General features: G+C 43.9%; 1 protein-coding gene and 1 pseudogene across 6 annotated transcripts; one reads left to right on the top strand and one right to left on the bottom strand.

The window, feature by feature from the left end:
* Positions 1-7: 7 nt before the first annotated feature.
* LOC110490341 (optineurin) lies at positions 8-16,950 on the top strand. 6 transcript variants are annotated; one of them, XM_036944667.2, is made up of 13 exons: positions 8-178; positions 5,733-5,878; positions 6,082-6,278; positions 6,551-6,709; positions 6,803-6,975; positions 7,045-7,198; positions 7,803-7,918; positions 8,073-8,222; positions 8,457-8,541; positions 8,676-8,828; positions 14,027-14,169; positions 14,275-14,339; positions 16,070-16,950. In XM_036944667.2, the coding sequence occupies exons 2-13, from the start codon at positions 5,737-5,739 to the stop codon at positions 16,189-16,191; spliced, it is 1,659 nt and encodes a 552-aa protein (XP_036800562.2). In that variant the 5' UTR covers positions 8-178; positions 5,733-5,736; the 3' UTR covers positions 16,192-16,950. The 6 variants fall into 6 exon arrangements, with proteins under 6 accessions (XP_036800562.2, XP_090056586.1, XP_021419349.3 ...); XM_021563674.3 differs by having other exon boundaries at positions 43-330; XM_036944668.2 differs by lacking the exon at positions 8-178 and adding an exon at positions 316-469.
* LOC110490342 (millepora cytotoxin-1-like) lies at positions 9,699-13,598 on the bottom strand (annotated as a pseudogene).
* Positions 16,951-17,018: the final 68 nt, after the last annotated feature.

Raw genomic sequence — 17,018 nt, 5'->3', positions numbered from 1 at the left:
GAATTGCAGTCCATGACGTCACCGTCAGCTGCTCTGTACGCTCTTGTAGGCCAGTTCGAGGACGTCACTAAACGCAGCATATTCACTGATTTGCAAAATATATAGATGCGTCTACGGCTTTTGAAGGAAAATCACCGTAAACCCATCCATCTGATTGAAGATTTGATCCTTTCCGCAGGTGATACAATGTTTACACACACTTTATTGTGACGTTAAGACAAGGAAATGCTGTAAACCAATAACAAGTCAGAATAAAACGATACAGAAGTGTTAAGGTCTGATCTTCAACAAGAAGTATCCGAGTTCTTTCGAGGTGTACTTTAATCACGTGTGAGTATTGAAATTACGATTAATTTGTTAGGCCCTGGTGTAATGTGACGCACTGGAACTACGATTTCGTTCTCACCCTGTTTTTACCCAAACTAGCTGAAGAAGTAGTCAAATATGGTACCTTGTTTTATTGTCGAAGGTAGGTAGAATGTCATGTGAAAGGAATATGAGAAAAGGAGGTTAGCCTTGACAGATGTCATTCAACCCATGTTCTGAGTCGGTAGTCTAGCCTGTTTTGATCGTTCACGTTATTTTAGAGAATGTGGGGGTTAGTCCCGACTAGGACTGAAACCCAGGTCCAGCGAAAGCCAACACATTATGCCTCGTTCAAACCAACTGGGAACTCAGCGCTTTCATGACAACTGAGAATTCGGGAGTTGGGAACTCGGGCCTCTTTCTAGAGCGCCGAAGTCCCGAAACTTATGATCACTGGCGTCATGATTTGACCTCGCCCCTCCAACATTTTTTTATTTGACCTTTTATTTAACCAGGTAGGCCAGTTGAGAACAAGTTCTCATTTTACAACTGTGACCTGGCCAAGATGACGCAAAAGTAGTGCGACACAAACAACAACACAGAGTTACACATGGAATAAACAAACATACAGTCAATAACACAATAGAAAAAAAATGAAAGTCTATATACAGTGTGAAAATGGCGTGGGGAGGTAAGGCAACAAATAGGCCATAGTAGCGAAGTAATTACAATTTAAGAAATTAAAACTGGAGTGATAGATGTGCAGATGATGATGTGCAAAAAAGTAAATGAAAACTATGGGGATGAGGTAGGTAGATTGGATGGGCTATTTACAGATGAGCTGTGTACAGCTGCAGCAATCAGTTAGGGAGGGAGCTATAAGTCTCCAACTTCAGAGATTTTTGCAATTCGTTCCAGTCATTGGCAGCAGAGAACTGGAAGGAAAGGCGGCCAAAGGGGGTGTTGGCTTTGGGGATGACCAGTGAGATATACCCGCTGAAGCGTGTGTTACGGGTGGGTGTTATGGTGACCAGTGAGCTGAGATAAGATGAGGCTTTACCTAGCAAAGACTTATAGATGACCTGGAGCCAGTGGGTCTGGTGATGAATATGTAGCGAGGGCCAGCCGATTAGAGCATACAGGTCGCAGTGGTGGGTGGTATATGGGGCTTTGGTGACAAAACGGATGGCACTGTGATAGACTGCATCAGGTTTGCTGAGAAGAGTGCTGGAGGCTATTTTGTAAATTACATCGTCGAGGATCGGTAGGATAGTTAGTTTTATGAGGGTATGTTTGGCAGCGTGAGTGAAGGAGGCTTTGTTGCGAAATAAGAAGCCGACTCTAGATTTAATTTTGGATTGGAGATGTTTAATATGAGTCTGGAAGGAGAGGTTACAGTCTAGCCAGTCTAGTCTAACTACAAATACCTAAGTCAGAACCGTCCAGAGTAGTGAATCTAGTCGGGCAGGCGGGTGCGGGCAGCGATCGGTTGAAAAGTATGCATTTAGTTTTACTAGTGTTTAAGAGCAGTTGGAGGCCACAGAAGGAGTGTTGTATGGCATTGAAGCTCATTTGGAGGTTTGTTAACACAGTGTCCAAAGAAGGGCCAGATGTATACAGAATGGTGTCATCTGCGTAGAGGTGGCTCAAGGAATCACCCGTAGCAAGAGCGACATCGTTGATACAGTGCCTTGCGAAAGTATTCGGCCCCCTTAAGTTAATACTTTGTAGCGCCACCTTTTGCTGCGATTACAGCTGTAAGTCGCTTGGGGTATGTCTATCAGTTTTGCACATCGAGAGACTGACATTTTTTCCCATTCCTCCTTGCAAAACAGCTCGAGCTCAGTGAGGTTGGATGGAGAGCATTTGTGAACAGCAGTTTTCAGTTCTTTCCACAGATTCTCGATTGGATTCAGGTCTGGACTTTGACTTGGCCATTCTAACACCTGGATATGTTTATTTTTGAACCATTCCATTGTAGATTTTGCTTTATGTTTTGGATCATTGTCTTGTTGGAAGACAAATCTCCGTCCCAGTCTCAGGTCTTTTGCAGACTCCATCAGGTTTTCTTCCAGAATGGTCCTGTATTTGGCTCCATCCATCTTCCCATCAATTTTAACCATCTTCCCTGTCCCTGCTGAAGAAAAGCAGGCCCAAACCATGATGCTGCCACCACCATGTTTGACAGTGGGGATAGTGTGTTCAGCTGTGTTGCTTTTACACCAAACATAACGTTTTGCATTGTTGCCAAAAAGTTCAATTTTGGTTTCATCTGACCAGAGCACCTTCTTCCACATGTTTGGTGTGTCTCCCAGGTGGCTTGTGGCAAACTTTAAACAACACTTTTTATGGATATCTTTAAGAAATGGCTTTCTTCTTGCCACTCTTCCATAAAGGCCAGATTTGTGCAATATACGACTGATTGTTGTCCTATGGACAGAGTCTCCCACCTCAGCTGTAGATCTCTGCAGTTCATCCAGAGTGATCATGGGCCTCTTGGCTGCATCTCTGATCAGTCTTCTCCTTCTATGAGCTGAAAGTTTAGAGGGACGGCCAGGTCTTGGTAGATTTGCAGTGGTCTGATACTCCTTCCATTTCAATATTATCGCTTGCACAGTGCTCCTTGGGATGTTTAAAGCTTGGGAAATCTTTTTGTATCCAAATCCGGCTTTAAACTTCTTCACAACAGTATCTCGGACCTGCCTGGGGTGTTCCTTGTTCTTCATGATGCTCTCTGCGCTTTTAACGGACCTCTGAGACTATCACAGTGCAGGTGCATTTATACGGAGACTTGATTACACACAGGTGGATTGTATTTATCATCATTAGTCATTTAGGTCAACATTGGATCATTCAGAGATCCTCACTGAACTTCTGGAGAGAGTTTTCTGCACTGAAAGTAAAGGGGCTGAATAATTTTGCACGCCCAATTTTTCAGTTTTTGATTTGTTAAAAAAGTTTGAAATATCCAATAAATGTCGTTCCACTTCATGATTGTGTCCCACTTGTTGTTGATTCTTCACAAAAAAATACAGTTTTATATCTTTATGTTTGAAGCCTGAAATGTGGCAAAAGGTCGCAAAGTTCAAGGGGGCCGAATACTTTCGCAAGGCACTGTATATACAGAGCAAAGAGTCTGAGAATTGAACCCTCTGGTACCCCCATAGAGACTGCCAGAGGTCCGGACAACAGGCCCTCCGATTTGACACACTGAACTATGTCTGGGAAGTAGTTGGTGAATCAGGCGAGGCAGTCATTTGAGAAACCGAGGCTGTTGAGTCTGTCGATAAGAATACAGTGACAGAGTCGAAAGCCTTGGCCAGGTCGATGAAGACTGCTGCACAGTACTGTCTTTTATCGATGGCAGTTATGATATAATTTAGTACCTTGAGCGTGGCTGAGGTGCACCCGTGACCAGCTCGGAAACCGGATTGCACAGTGGAGAAGGTACGGTGGGATTCGAAATGGTTAACTTTGCTTTCAAACACTTTAGAAAGGCAGGGCAGGATGGATATAGGTCTGTATTTTTGGGTCTAGAGGTCTGTACCCATTTTGGGTCTAGAGTGTCACCACCTTTTGAAGAGGGGGATGACTGCGGCAGCTTTCCGATCTTTAGGAATCTCGGACGATACGAAAGAGAGGTTGAACCCGACCGGTAATAGGGTTTGCAACAATGGCGGCGGATAATTTTAGAAAGAGAGGGTCCAGATTGTCTAGCCCAGCTGATTTCTACAGGTCCAGGTTTTGCAGCTCTTTCAGAACATCTGCTATCTAGATTTAGGTGAAGGAGAAGCTGGGGAGGCTTGGGCAAGTAGCTGCGGGGGTTGCGGAGTGGTTGGCTGGGGTTGGGGTAGCCAGGGGGAAATAGACTTTAGTGTCCTAGAACTTTTTGGAGTTAGAGCTACAGGATGCAAATTTCTGTTTGAAAAAGCTAGCCTTTGCTTTCCTAACTGACTGCATGTATTGGTTCCTGACTTCCCTGAAAAGTTGCATATCGTGGGGACTATTCGATGCTAGTGCAGTCTGCCACAGGATGTTTTTGTGCTGGTTGAGGGCAGTCAGGTCTGGAGTGAACCAAGGGCTATATCTGTTCTTAGTTCTACATTTTTTGAAAGGGGCATGCTTATTTAAGATGGTGAGGAAATTACTTTTAAAGAACGACCATCCTCTACTGACCGGGATGAGGTCAATATCCTTCCAGGATGCCTGGGCCAGGTTGATTAGAAAAGCCTGCTCGCAGGAGTGTTTTTTGGGAGCGTTTGACAGTGATGAGGGGTGGTTGTTTGACCGCGGATCCATAGCGGATGCAGGCAATGAGGCAGTGATCGCTGAGATCCTGATTGAAAACAGCAGAGGTGTATTTAGAGGGCAAGTTGGTCAGGATAATATCTATGAGGGTGCCCATATTTAGGGTTGTACCTGGTGGGTTCCTTGATAATTTGTGTGAGATTGAGGGCATCTAGCTTAGATTGTAGGACTGCTGGGGTGTTAAGCATATCCCAGTTTAAGTCACCTAACAGAACGAACTCTGAAGATAGATGGTGGGCAATCAATTCACATATGGTGTCCAGGGCACAGCTGGGAGCTGTGGGGGGTCTATAACAGGCGGCAACAGTGAGAGACTTATTTCTGGAGAGATTCATTTCTTAAATTAGAACATGAACACAGGGGTGTCAAATTCATTCCATGGAGGGCCGAGTGACTGCTGGTTTTTGGTTTCTCCTTTCAATTTGTGTTCAATTAAGACCTACTACCAAGTGATGGGAGTTCCGAACTAATCAGTGACCTTAATTCATCAAATACAAGGGAGAAGTGAAAACCAGCAGACAATCGGCCCTCCAGAGAATGAGTTTGACACGTGCCTTAACAGTCAACCAGTGTTTCCCAAACTCGATCCTTGGAACCCAAAGGGGTGCACGTTTTGGTTTTTGCCCAAAGCTTGAAGATTATTTGAATCCGTTCTGTAGAGCTAGGGCAGAAACGAACACATCCACCGAGGTTGGGAAACACGTGAGTTACACCACCTCTTGAAGAGTTCGCTAGGTGTTGCTTTAACATCGCGACAATATATAATCAGTTTATTAAATGACATGAAAAGTGGCCAGCCAACTCTGGCAGGCTGCAGGCCTCTCTCTGATTGGTGCTGTGAGGAGCCGCCTAACACATGACAGCTGCTGATAAGATGATTCAATAATGGATATTTCCCAGTGTACATGATTCATCGGGCAATAGTACTCCTTCACACCTCTGACAAGGCGTGTGGTGTTTGCTGTTTTGATGCATGCAGCTCTAGAGAATATAGAGCGTGATTGTCCTAGCACGGGCCTTCCCTCGAATCCGAGTCCCTGTTCTCATTCTAGTGTATTCCATGGTCTGAGAATGTATTGTCCACTTGCATGTCTCCACACCTCCTCACCTTGCTGTAGAGTGATGGCGTCCAGCTCCCCCATGGTGAACGGGGACGTCTCCCGGGGTCCGAGCTCCCACCCCGGCCACAGCCCCACCACAGGCACCCTGGAGGAAACGCTGCAGCAGATGAACCGCCTCATCCAGGAGAACCGAGACCTGAAGGGTGAGGCATGGAGAGGGGACCAGAATGTGGTTCAGCCTTAAAGCTCATTGAGAATCTACTGTATGGGGCGGGGACATTAGGATGTTACGGCATATGAGGTTCTGATTGTCTTGCAATGGCGGATGATGTTATTGACTGCTCTGTTAGTGTGTGTTTCTGTGTGTTTTTACAGTAATGTACTCTCTGTGTATCTTCCCCTGTAGAGGCACTGAAGCAGACTAACATGTCGATGAAGGAGCGCTTCGAGGGTTTGTCTGTGTGGAGGGAGAAGCAGAGGGAGGAGAAGGAGTTCCTGGAAGAGAGGCTTGATGAGGCGCGTGGCCGTGTGGAGGCCCTCTCCTCGCACAACCAGGAGCTTAGCATGAAGGTGGAGGAGCTGGAGGGAGAAGGGAAGGGACAGGTGAGAGAAAGGGAAGGCTAATGTTCACAAGGTTCGTTCTCTGGCTAGACCAGACATCAGCTTATTAATAGAGAAATTAATGTTTGGAGGATGAATGATTGTCTGTAGTTTTAGCTAGATTTTGTATAACAAAAGAGACTTGGAAAATAACAATGGAGTGTTGATTTATTTATATGTATGTGTGTGTGTGTGTGTGTGTGTACAAACACGTGTGTGTTTATGGGTATAATGTTGGGCAGACTTTTGTCTTATCTGTGCTGGGTCACCTCCAGGCCGAGACAGCCAATCAGAATGCAGAACTGGAGGCGCTGCATGCCCAGCTGGTGCGTCTGCAGGCAGAGAAGAGTGACCTGGTGGCCATGAACTCTGAACTCCAGCTCAAGGCAGGTCAGGGGTCAGAGGACGACTCCTTCATAGAGATCAGGATTGCTGTGAGTAACACTCACTCACTCACTCACTCACTCCATCCATCCATATTATAAGGGTGTGTGTCCTGACTTTAGCACTGCTGTGTGTGTGTGTAGAGAGAGGATACTGGAAAGGACCTGTATCATAATGAAAGGGACCCCAGGTATGACATGAGTGTATCCAGGCAGGAGTCTGAGGAGCTGACTGTCAGCCAGCTGCTCCAGTCCCTGAGGAAGGAGACCCAGAGGGTGGAGAGGCTACAAATCGAGCTCCAGGCTACCAGATCCAGGTAGGCCGCATTTCTGCCTGGGCTTTATGTTTGGGTGGAACCGAAGACTGATGTTCATATGTCTTTCAGAATCACAGAGCTGGAGGAGAAAGAAACTAACACGGAGAGCTCCACACAGACCTCACTACTGCCAGAGGTGGTTTCCCCAGCACTAGCCAACACAGCATGTGGTACTGAGCCAGAACCAGAGGAGGAGCCCCAACAGACCTCTGGGAAGGAGAAGGTAGATACACAGATAAGCTCTTACCCAGCCTGTCTCTCACCCTGTAAGAACAGGGAAGTTAATGAGATTGAAATGTATTAATGTACAATATGTAACAGGGATTTTCCAGGTGAATTAAAGAAGTTACAGAGAAAGTAAATCAATGTGGTTTAATACAAGTTGCAACAGGGAGACACCTCCAGCACAGAAGCAGAGAAGCAGGCCCTTATAATCTAATCTCACAGCACCAATGTTCTGTAAACACCCGCCGAGAGGCTTGTAGGAAGTCACAGCATCAGCTGCTACAGAGTCAGTGTCCCAGAATACAATAACAATCAGCGTCCCCTGTCCTCATACCTCCAGTCTGGCGTCAATCACTATCAGATATGAACAATCCATGACATTCAGTATCAAGTCAAGTGACCATCAACCAGAAAGTTTCCCAAATAAAACACTGGAAATCATGTGTATTACAGAACGAGAACATAAATATGCTTAGCATTGTTAATTACTCTTAACTGGATATTAACTTTATTCATCTTACATTTCCCCATTACAATGTCCTAACCCTTAGCTTCTTGATCAGAACTGTCAGTATGTTGGACTGTTGCCTGTTATGTGGCAGGCTGTGTCAGAGGTGGAGGATCTGAAGGCTCAGATGATGACCCTGTTTAATGAGCTACAGCAGGCTCAGAGCAAACTGGATGAGGCAGAGGGCATGAAGATGAACCTGCAGGACAGGTGAGCGAGACAGAGAGGGAGAGCTACATAGACAATGAAAATGTGCAAACTATGCTAACCTTTGCTCATTCCCTTTCCCCTAATAACACCCATTCGCTTTGCTTTTATCCCTCTGTCTTTCTCTATCTCCCTATCCCTCCCTCTCTCTCTGTAGATGTAGGGATGTGGAGCGTGACGTGGTGACTCTGAAAGCCCAGCTGGTAGAGAAGCAGGAGGTACAGAGTGAGAATGACAGACTGAAGCTGCAGGTGGACAGTATGAAGGCCCAGAGCCAGCTAGAGCAGAGGAAGGCTGGAGAGGAGAGGTGGGACGGCAGTCAAGCATGCACACACACGCACACACTCTGACATATGCCTACTCCATCTGACACTGTTGGGCATTGGGCCCCTTGGGTGGGGTCTTGGGACATAAATTCCCTGCTCCTCTTTTGAAATCATCCCACCCCCCCTATCGGTTTTCACAGGTCAGTGCCATGAGTTTCTATATCTAAATAATATCTTAGTCGTCATGAGTCAATTGCCCCTCCTCCCCTCCTCAGGACTAACCTGACCCAGCTGAAGGATGCCTACACCAAGCTATTTGAGGACTACAATGAGTTGAAGCAAGAGAGCAAGAACAGAGAGGTGACCACACTACTTAGCCTCTGTTAAACATAAATCAGTCTAGTTTGGCACATTGCACTGTTTTGTCCTTTGTCAAAATGGTATGGCATGGTGAATGTGATGAATCTCACCGTTGCCCTATGTGTGGCCTCCAGCCACTGGTCACTAAGGAGGTGGGAGACCTGCAGACCAGACTGGACGCAGCAGAGAAGGCCCTGGCTGCTAAGCAACAGCAGATAGATGTTATGAAGCAGGAGATATATCAGAAGGAGAAGGAACTGGAGACCATCTCTGTGTTCCAGGCTCAGGTAGGTTTTCTGTGTGTGTGCTCCATCTAGTTGTGTGTGTGTGTGCTCCATCTAGTTGTGTGTGTGTGTGTGTGTGTGCTCCATCTAGTTGTGTGTGTGTGTGTGCTCCATCTAGTTGTGTGTGTGCTCCATCTAGTTGTGCGTGTGCTCCATCTAGTTGTGTGTGTTCTCACACATGGAAAAAGGTTCAAACATTCTAATTTAATTGCACTGAACTGTGTGTGAACAGTTTGGAGTGCTACAGTAACTTAAAAGTGACTATCAGTGGAGGAAGTTTATTTGTTAAACCAGTAGTTAAATGAAGGCTAAGTACCCTCCCAAAAAAGTTTAACAACTGCTTATATTTTCAGAAAGTGAAATAGGTGCAGCTTAAAAAAATAAATAAAAAAATAAAAAAAATGTGTTTACTTCTACTCTGACTCAGTGGCTTGATATGAATATGCAATGGGGAAAAATTATTAAATGAAACACAAGAAAGAAGGCAATAGGCAATCTTTACTCTAGAATGGAATAATCAGCCGTAATATCAGCAGTTTTATGTCCATGTGCAGTACTGGAATCTCCAGCGACGATCTCTGAAAATCCACAATACATTTTGAGGTAAACATTCTCGTTGTTGTTAACCTCTTCCCCCTCCCCCCCACACACACACAAAAATCACAGTAGCTGTTGACTCGACAGCAGTCCACAGTCAGGATTGTGTCAAACCTGGATTCAAATATATGTTTTCTTTCAAATACTTCAGCTGCATTTGATGGACCCAATGGAATAGTCCCAAAAGTGCAAATTATGCTTATATGGCACTCACTCCAAGCAGGCTAAATCAACCTCTCAAAGTATTTACAAAAAATTAACAACTACTATTTGAACATAGGATCTGGTAAACGGTGAGGTCTTCTCACCTTCTATCCTCATGGCGGTTGAAATGATAGCTGTTCATCCCGGTGAGGACATAGTTTTTGGGGAATTCAAAGCTGAACTCCTGGTCGAAGTCATTTATGTAGGGAGACCAGTGGCACTCGGGCTCATAGACAAACGTGTCTTTGCACTCAGCCCCACAAACGGTCTTCATAGGCGTTGTTATGCTGACTGAAATTAGATATGTGCATTGTCATGGATCTATTAATGGTTGAATTGATTTGAAAACAAACATAACTTGAAGGTTTAATTTGTTGATATGGCCAGTATCAACAGTGCAGCGCACCTAGGAGTGTTGTAGTACTCGAGACCAGATATTGAGGGTGTTGGTGTCGGATACATTTGTACTCAGTCTAGGACAGTGAGGACTCATTAAATTCTTCCCGAAACCAGCGGAGTAAAAAACTATCAGCTTCCATTCAGTCACCACATAAAACCACTTCACCAGGCCAAATATATACACTCCTTTCTGGAAACATTAAGACAGTCTTTATATCTATTATAGACATGTTTCTACAGTGGTGAACCTATAGATCTTCAGTGTGTGACAGGTTAGTACAGTGGTGAACCTATAGGTCTTCAGTGTGTGACAGGTTAGTACAGTGGTGAACCTATAGATCTTCAGTGTGTGACAGGTTAGTACAGTGGTGAACCTATAGGTCTTCAGTGTGTGACAGTGGTGAACCTATTGGTCTTCAGTGTGTGACAGGTTAGTACAGTGGTGAACCTATAGGTCTTCAGTGTGTGACAGTGGTGAACCTATTGGTCTTCAGTGTGTGACAGGTTAGTACAGTGGTGAACCTATAGGTCTTCAGTGTGTGACAGGTTAGTACAGTGGTGAACCTATAGGTCTTCAGTGTGTGACAGTGGTGAACCTATTGGTCTTCAGTGTGTGACAGGTTAGTACAGTGGTGAACCTATAGGTCTTCAGTGTGTGACAGGTTAGTACAGTGGTGAACCTATAGGTCTTCAGTGTGTGACAGGTTAGTACAGTGGTGAACCTATAGGTCTTCAGTGTGTGACAGGTTAGTACAGTGGTGAACCTATAGGTCTTCAGTGTGTGACAGGTTAGTACAGTGGTGAACCTATAGGTCTTCAGTGTGTGACAGGTTAGTACAGTGGTGAACCTATAGATCTTCAGTGTGTGACAGGTTAGTACAGTGGTGAACCTATAGGTCTTCAGTGTGTGACAGTGGTGAACCTATTGGTCTTCAGTGTGTGACAGGTTAGTACAGTGGTGAACCTATAGGTCTTCAGTGTGTGACAGTGGTGAACCTATTGGTCTTCAGTGTGTGACAGGTTAGTACAGTGGTGAACCTATAGGTATTCAGTGTGTGACAGGTTAGTACAGTGCTGAACCTATAGGTCTTCAGTGTGTGACAGGTTAGTACAGTGCTGAACCTATAGGTCTTCAGTGTGTGACAGTGGTGAACCTATAGGTCTTCAGTGTGACAGGTTAGTACAGTGCTGAACCTATAGGTCTTCAGTGTGTGACAGTGGTGAACCTATAGGTCTTCAGTGTGTGACAGGTTAGTACAGTGGTGAAGCTATAGGTCTTCAGTGAGTGACAGGTTAGTACAGTGGTGAACCTATAGGTCTTCAGTGAGTGACAGGTTAGTACAGTGGTGAACCTATAGGTCTTCAGTGTGTGACAGGTTAGTACAGTGCTGAACCTATAGGTCTTCAGTGAGTGACAGGTTAGTACAGTGGTGAACCTATAGGTCTTCAGTGGGTGACAGGTTAGTAAAGTGGTGAACCTATAGGTCTTCAGTGTGTGACAGTGGTGAACCTATAGGTCTTCAGTGTGTGACAGGTTAGTACAGTGGTGAACCTATAGGTCTTCAGTGTGTGACAGGTTAGTACAGTGGTGAACCTATAGGTCTTCAGTGGGTGACAGGTTAGTACAGTGGTGAACCTATAGGTCTTCAGTGTGTGACAGGTTAGTACAGTGGTGAACCTATAGGTCTTCAGTGGGTGACAGTGGTGAACCTATAGGTCTTCAGTGTGTGACAGGTTAGTACAGTGGTGAACCTATAGGTCTTCAGTGTGTGACAGGTTAGTACAGTGGTGAACCTATAGGTCTTCAGTGTGTGACAGGTTAGTATAGTGGTGAACCTATAGGTCTTCAGTGAGTGACAGGTTAGTACAGTGGTGAACCTATAGGTCTTCAGTGTGTGACAGGTTAGTACAGTGGTGAACCTATAGGTCTTCAGTGTGTGACAGGTTAGTACAGTGGTGAACCTATAGGTCTTCAGTGTGTGACAGGTTAGTACAGTGGTGAACCTATAGGTCTTCAGTGTGTGACAGGTTAGTACGGTGGTGAACCTATAGGTCTTCAGTGTGTGACAGGTTAGTACAGTGGTGAACCTATAGGTCTTCAGTGTGTGACAGGTTAGTACAGTGGTGAACCTATAGGTCTTCAGTGTGTGACAGGTTAGTACAGTGGTGAACCTATAGGTCTTCAGTGTGTGACAGGTTAGTACAGTGGTGAACCTATAGGTCTTCAGTGTGTGACAGGTTAGTACAGTGGTGAACCTATAGGTCTTCAGTGTGTGACAGGTTAGTACAGTGGTGAACCTATAGGTCTTCAGTGTGTGACAGGTTAGTACAGTGGTGAACCTATAGGTCTTCAGTGTGTGACAGGTTAGTACAGTGGTGAACCTATAGGTCTTCAGTGTGTGACAGGTTGGTGATTCTGAAAGGACAGCAACTGTAATACTAGCGCACTCATGTAGGAGAGTGGACTTTTTATAAAACACAAAGGGTCAGTGGTGTAGTGCAGGGTATAGGCAGGTATCTAGCTTCTGATGGCATAGGAATGGATGACTTGAATAGATTTATCTCCCCAGAGACCAGCAAAGAAAAATCCAGATTGGATCTTTTCTCTTTAGTATTAAACCTTTCCTTTCCAACAAAAATTTAAGAGATTTAAATTAGAAAAATTGAAAATAATAATTATCATGTTATTATAATCATTATTTTATAAATCATTAGCCCTTGTCTAAAGGCTTAGAAGGCCATTGTTCTCCAATGTGTTTGGGTCAGTAATATTTGTAGAGCGGCTCTATTTTCTCTCAGCATGCATTTTTTAAAACTTTTCTATATGTCTAAAGAATCTATATGTTCTGAAATATGAACACGGATATACTGGACATTTTGAACTCTTGTGGTGGTGATTTGACACAATTACAACCATGGTCTTGAATTGGACTCGCATTTTTCCGGTCTTGACTGTCTCGCCCACCCTCCGGTCTTGAATCGGTCTCGCTTTAGGTCGTCTTGAACACAACACTGGCACTTACTGGTCAATGCAGCATAATGAGATCATTTTGTTCATTGATGAAAAGTAGAACAGCACTAACAATTAGAGAACACGTTTCATTTTGGGAATCAGTCAGTGAAAGTGCCGATGCAAAAAGAAAGGCCACTTTGGTTGAATATTGATAGTAGGCTAATTTAGTGCCTTTTCTCACCTTTTTTAATGTAAGAGATGGATTGTCTTGAAGGGCAGTTAAAAGGTAAGGGCTGGTCAAATTGGTTTTCCCATCGGAGGCCTGCAACACACAAGCAAGGGCACAATAACTGAATAGTGTTATTATGTAAATTACGCAAAAGGCGTAATCAAATGGTAATGGTAGTCTGCATCTGCATCTCCTAGACATTTTGGTTACTCACTCTTCATGTATTTCGGCTGTAAGCCAATTATAAATGTTTTCCTCATAACCAACCTCTTACACAAAGAAATGAACACTTGCTTCAGCCTACAACTTAAAACAACAGCCTACCTTGCCCGTTGACCAAGACACCAGCAAGAAACAGAATATAGAAATTGGGTCCATTCATGGCTTCTCTGAGTCTTTTAACACAACAGCACAAGCAAGGGTAATGATCCATTTATAGAGCCACACCCAAGCAGTGTTCTTGGGCCATGTACTTTGGTAATTGTTGTGTTTGTATTGCTGGGATCATTCCAAAGTTTTGTTTCTGAGAAATGTTGCAAAACGGAAATTTTTCATAAATTATCCCTCTTTATGGTTTAAAAAAATGTATTTTATTCCCCAGGGGCTTATTGGTTGGCGCTTCCATACTTCTACAACAATTTAAAGAACATTGAACATTAACACTACATTCTGTTGATGGCATTCACATTAATCTGTACAACAATACAGCCACACCTTGTAATCATTGACACGTATAGACAAATGTTTTTCTGTGATTATGTGCATGTGTCATTTTTAATCATGTGTTTTGTGTGCGTGTGTTTGTTTTTTTTTGTCCAGGCGGAGGTGTACTCCTCTGACTTCTACGCGGAGCGAGCAGCTCGGGAGAAAATTCACGAGGAGAAGGAACGTCTGTTTGCTCAGCTGGAGTTTGTCAAGAAACAGAACACTCAGCTACAGGACGAGATGGACTCACTGGGCAGGTGCGCATCAGATTACATATTGATGATATGATCACAGACTGGTCATATTAGGTGACGTTCACTGCCATTTTGGATCCACCGCCTGACTACAACTGGTTTCTGTAGGCAATCTCTGAGCGATATGCAGAGAAGACACATGCCACGTGGAGGCAACATGCAGGGAGCCAGAGGTACAGGACAGTACATTGCTTTAAGTCATTCACCTTGCTGAGAGAGCAGGGCTCAAGCCAGGGCACATCATATTGTTTTCTGCCAATCAAATGTTCTCGTATTTATTTTATCACGAAAACACTCTGCTCCTCTTCATCCCATCAAATTATTTACAACAATGATAATTACATAATGTATGCTGTGTGTGTACAGTTGTGGCCAAAAGTTTTGAGAATGACAAAGTTTGCTGCTTCAGTGTCTTTAGATATTTTTGTCAGATGTTACTATGGAATACTGAAGTATAATTACAAGCATTTCATAAGTGTCAAAGGCTTTTATTGACAATTACATGAAGTTGATGCAAAGAGTCAATATTTGCAGTGTTGACCCTTCTTTTTCAAGACCTCTGCAATCCGCCCTGGCATGCTGTCAATTAACTTCAGGGCCACATGACTGATGGCAGCCCATTCTTGCATAATCAATGCTTGGAGTTTGTCAGAATTTGTGGGTTTTTGTTTGACCACCCGCCTCTTGAGGAATGACCACAAGTTCTCAATGGGATTAAGGTCTGGGGAGTTTCCTGGCCATGGACCCAAAATATCGATGTTTTGTTCCCCGACCCACTTAGTCATCACTTTTGCCTTATGGCAAGGTGCTCCATCATGCTGGAAAAGGCATTGTTCGTCACCAAACTGTTCCTGGATGGTTGGGAGAAGTTGCTCTCGAAGGATGTGTTGGTACCATTCTTTATTCATGGCTGTGTTCTTAGGCAACATTGTGAATGAGCCCACTCCCTTGGCTGAGAAGCAACCCCACACATGAATGGCCTCAGGATGCTTTACTGTTGGCATGACACAGGACTGATGGTAGGTGCCCCAACAATCGGAAAGGGGATTCGTCAGAGAAAATGACTTTATCCCAGTCCACAGCAGTCCAATCCTTGTACCTTTTGCAGAATATCAGTCTGTCCCTGATGTTTTTCCTGGAGAGAAGTGGTTTCTTTGCTGCCCTACTTGACACCAGAACTTCCTCAGTCTTCGCCTCACTGTGAGTGCATATGCACTCACACCTGCCTGCTGCCATTCCTGAGCAAGCTCTGTTCTGGTGGTGCCCCGATCCCGCAGCTTAATACATTTTAGGAGACAGTTCTGTTGCTGGCTGGACTTTCTTGGGCGCCCTGAAGCCTTCACAACAATTGAACCGCTCTCCTTGAAGTTCTTGATGATCCGATAAATGGTTGAATTTGGTGCAATCTTACTGGCAGCAATATCCTTGCCTGTGAAACCCTTTTTGTGCAAAGCAATGATGACGGCACGTGTTCCCTTGCAGGTAACCATGGTTGACAGAGGAAGAACAATGATTCCAAGCACCACCCTCCTTTTGAAGCTTCCAGTCTGTTATTCAAACTCAATCAGCATGACAGAGTGATCTCCAGTATTGTCCTCGTGAACACTCACACCTGTGTTAACAAGAGAATCACTGATATGTCAGCTGGTCCTTTTGTGGCAGGGCTGAAATGCAGTGGAAATGTTTTGGGGGGATTCAGTTCATTTGCATGGCAAAGAGGGACTTTGCAATTAATTGCAATTCATCTGATCACTCTTCATAACATTCTGAAGTATATGCAAATTGCCATCATACAAACTTGAGGCAGCAGACTTTGTGAAAATTAATATTTGTGTAATTCTCAACTTTTGGCCACGACTGTATATAAGGGAATATCGTTACCATACCACTGTGTGTCTGATAGGTGGTGATGCCAGGGACTGGCAGCAGCAGGGGAATATACCGGAGCACGTCTGCCCCAAGTGTAACGAGATCCTACCAGACTTGGATAGCCTGCAGATTCACATCATGGACTGCATCATCTGAGCCTTCATCATAGTCATCAGCAACAACAAAGACAACTGCCGCAGATGCACCTTACTCTGATTCTTCCTCTTCATCATCATCCCATTTATGGCAGAGTGAAATGCAGCCTTTATGCTCTAAAAAGTGCATTTATTTTGCAGTTCACGGCTATGTTGCTCTGGTCTATGTTTTAGAACATATAACTATAATATAAAATGTATTCTTACAGTGCACAACTAGACAATTTTTTTTGTTAGAGGGGTGAAAAACATCCTGTAAAATGTATCACGTTTAATATACTGTTAGGTGATTAAATGGAGAACTGGAATTTGTATTTTTAGTTTGGTAACTCGTTTATTTTCTTATGACAGCTGTCTGTCACATAGTTTAGAATTAACTCTTTAGCAAGAAACAATTTGGTGTATTAAATGCTTATTATGGATTTTCGGGTGGTTTAATTTAATCCAGCTGTAATTCTGTTTCGATGAAGGTTATGAATAGATTATTATTGCAGCATAGATATTTCCTTTTGAATAATTCAATGGAGGGAAGGATGCCCAAGACAGTTTGTTGTTTTTTGTAAATGTATATTGCACATACATTTTATCCATCATGGTTTGTACATTTATAATTAAACCTATGTAGCCTGCAGGATGTATGACTATGCAAGGGAGTGTGTACTGCTTTAGCTAACTACTAACTTCTGTATCCAGATGGATTCACAAATCCTGTGATTCTGTAAAATAATGAAAATATGTAATAAAGGTTATTGGTACAGTAGGCTGTTTCTGTCTCTTTGCTGCACACACATCTAGAATATAAAACTCTTGTTGCATTTTTTCAGGTGC

This window comes from Oncorhynchus mykiss, chromosome 15 (genome assembly GCF_057628025.1).
Source record: "Oncorhynchus mykiss isolate SJ-2025 chromosome 15, ASM5762802v1, whole genome shotgun sequence".
NCBI lineage: Eukaryota > Metazoa > Chordata > Actinopteri > Salmoniformes > Salmonidae > Oncorhynchus > Oncorhynchus mykiss.
This window is presented reverse-complemented; position numbering and strand designations above follow the sequence as displayed.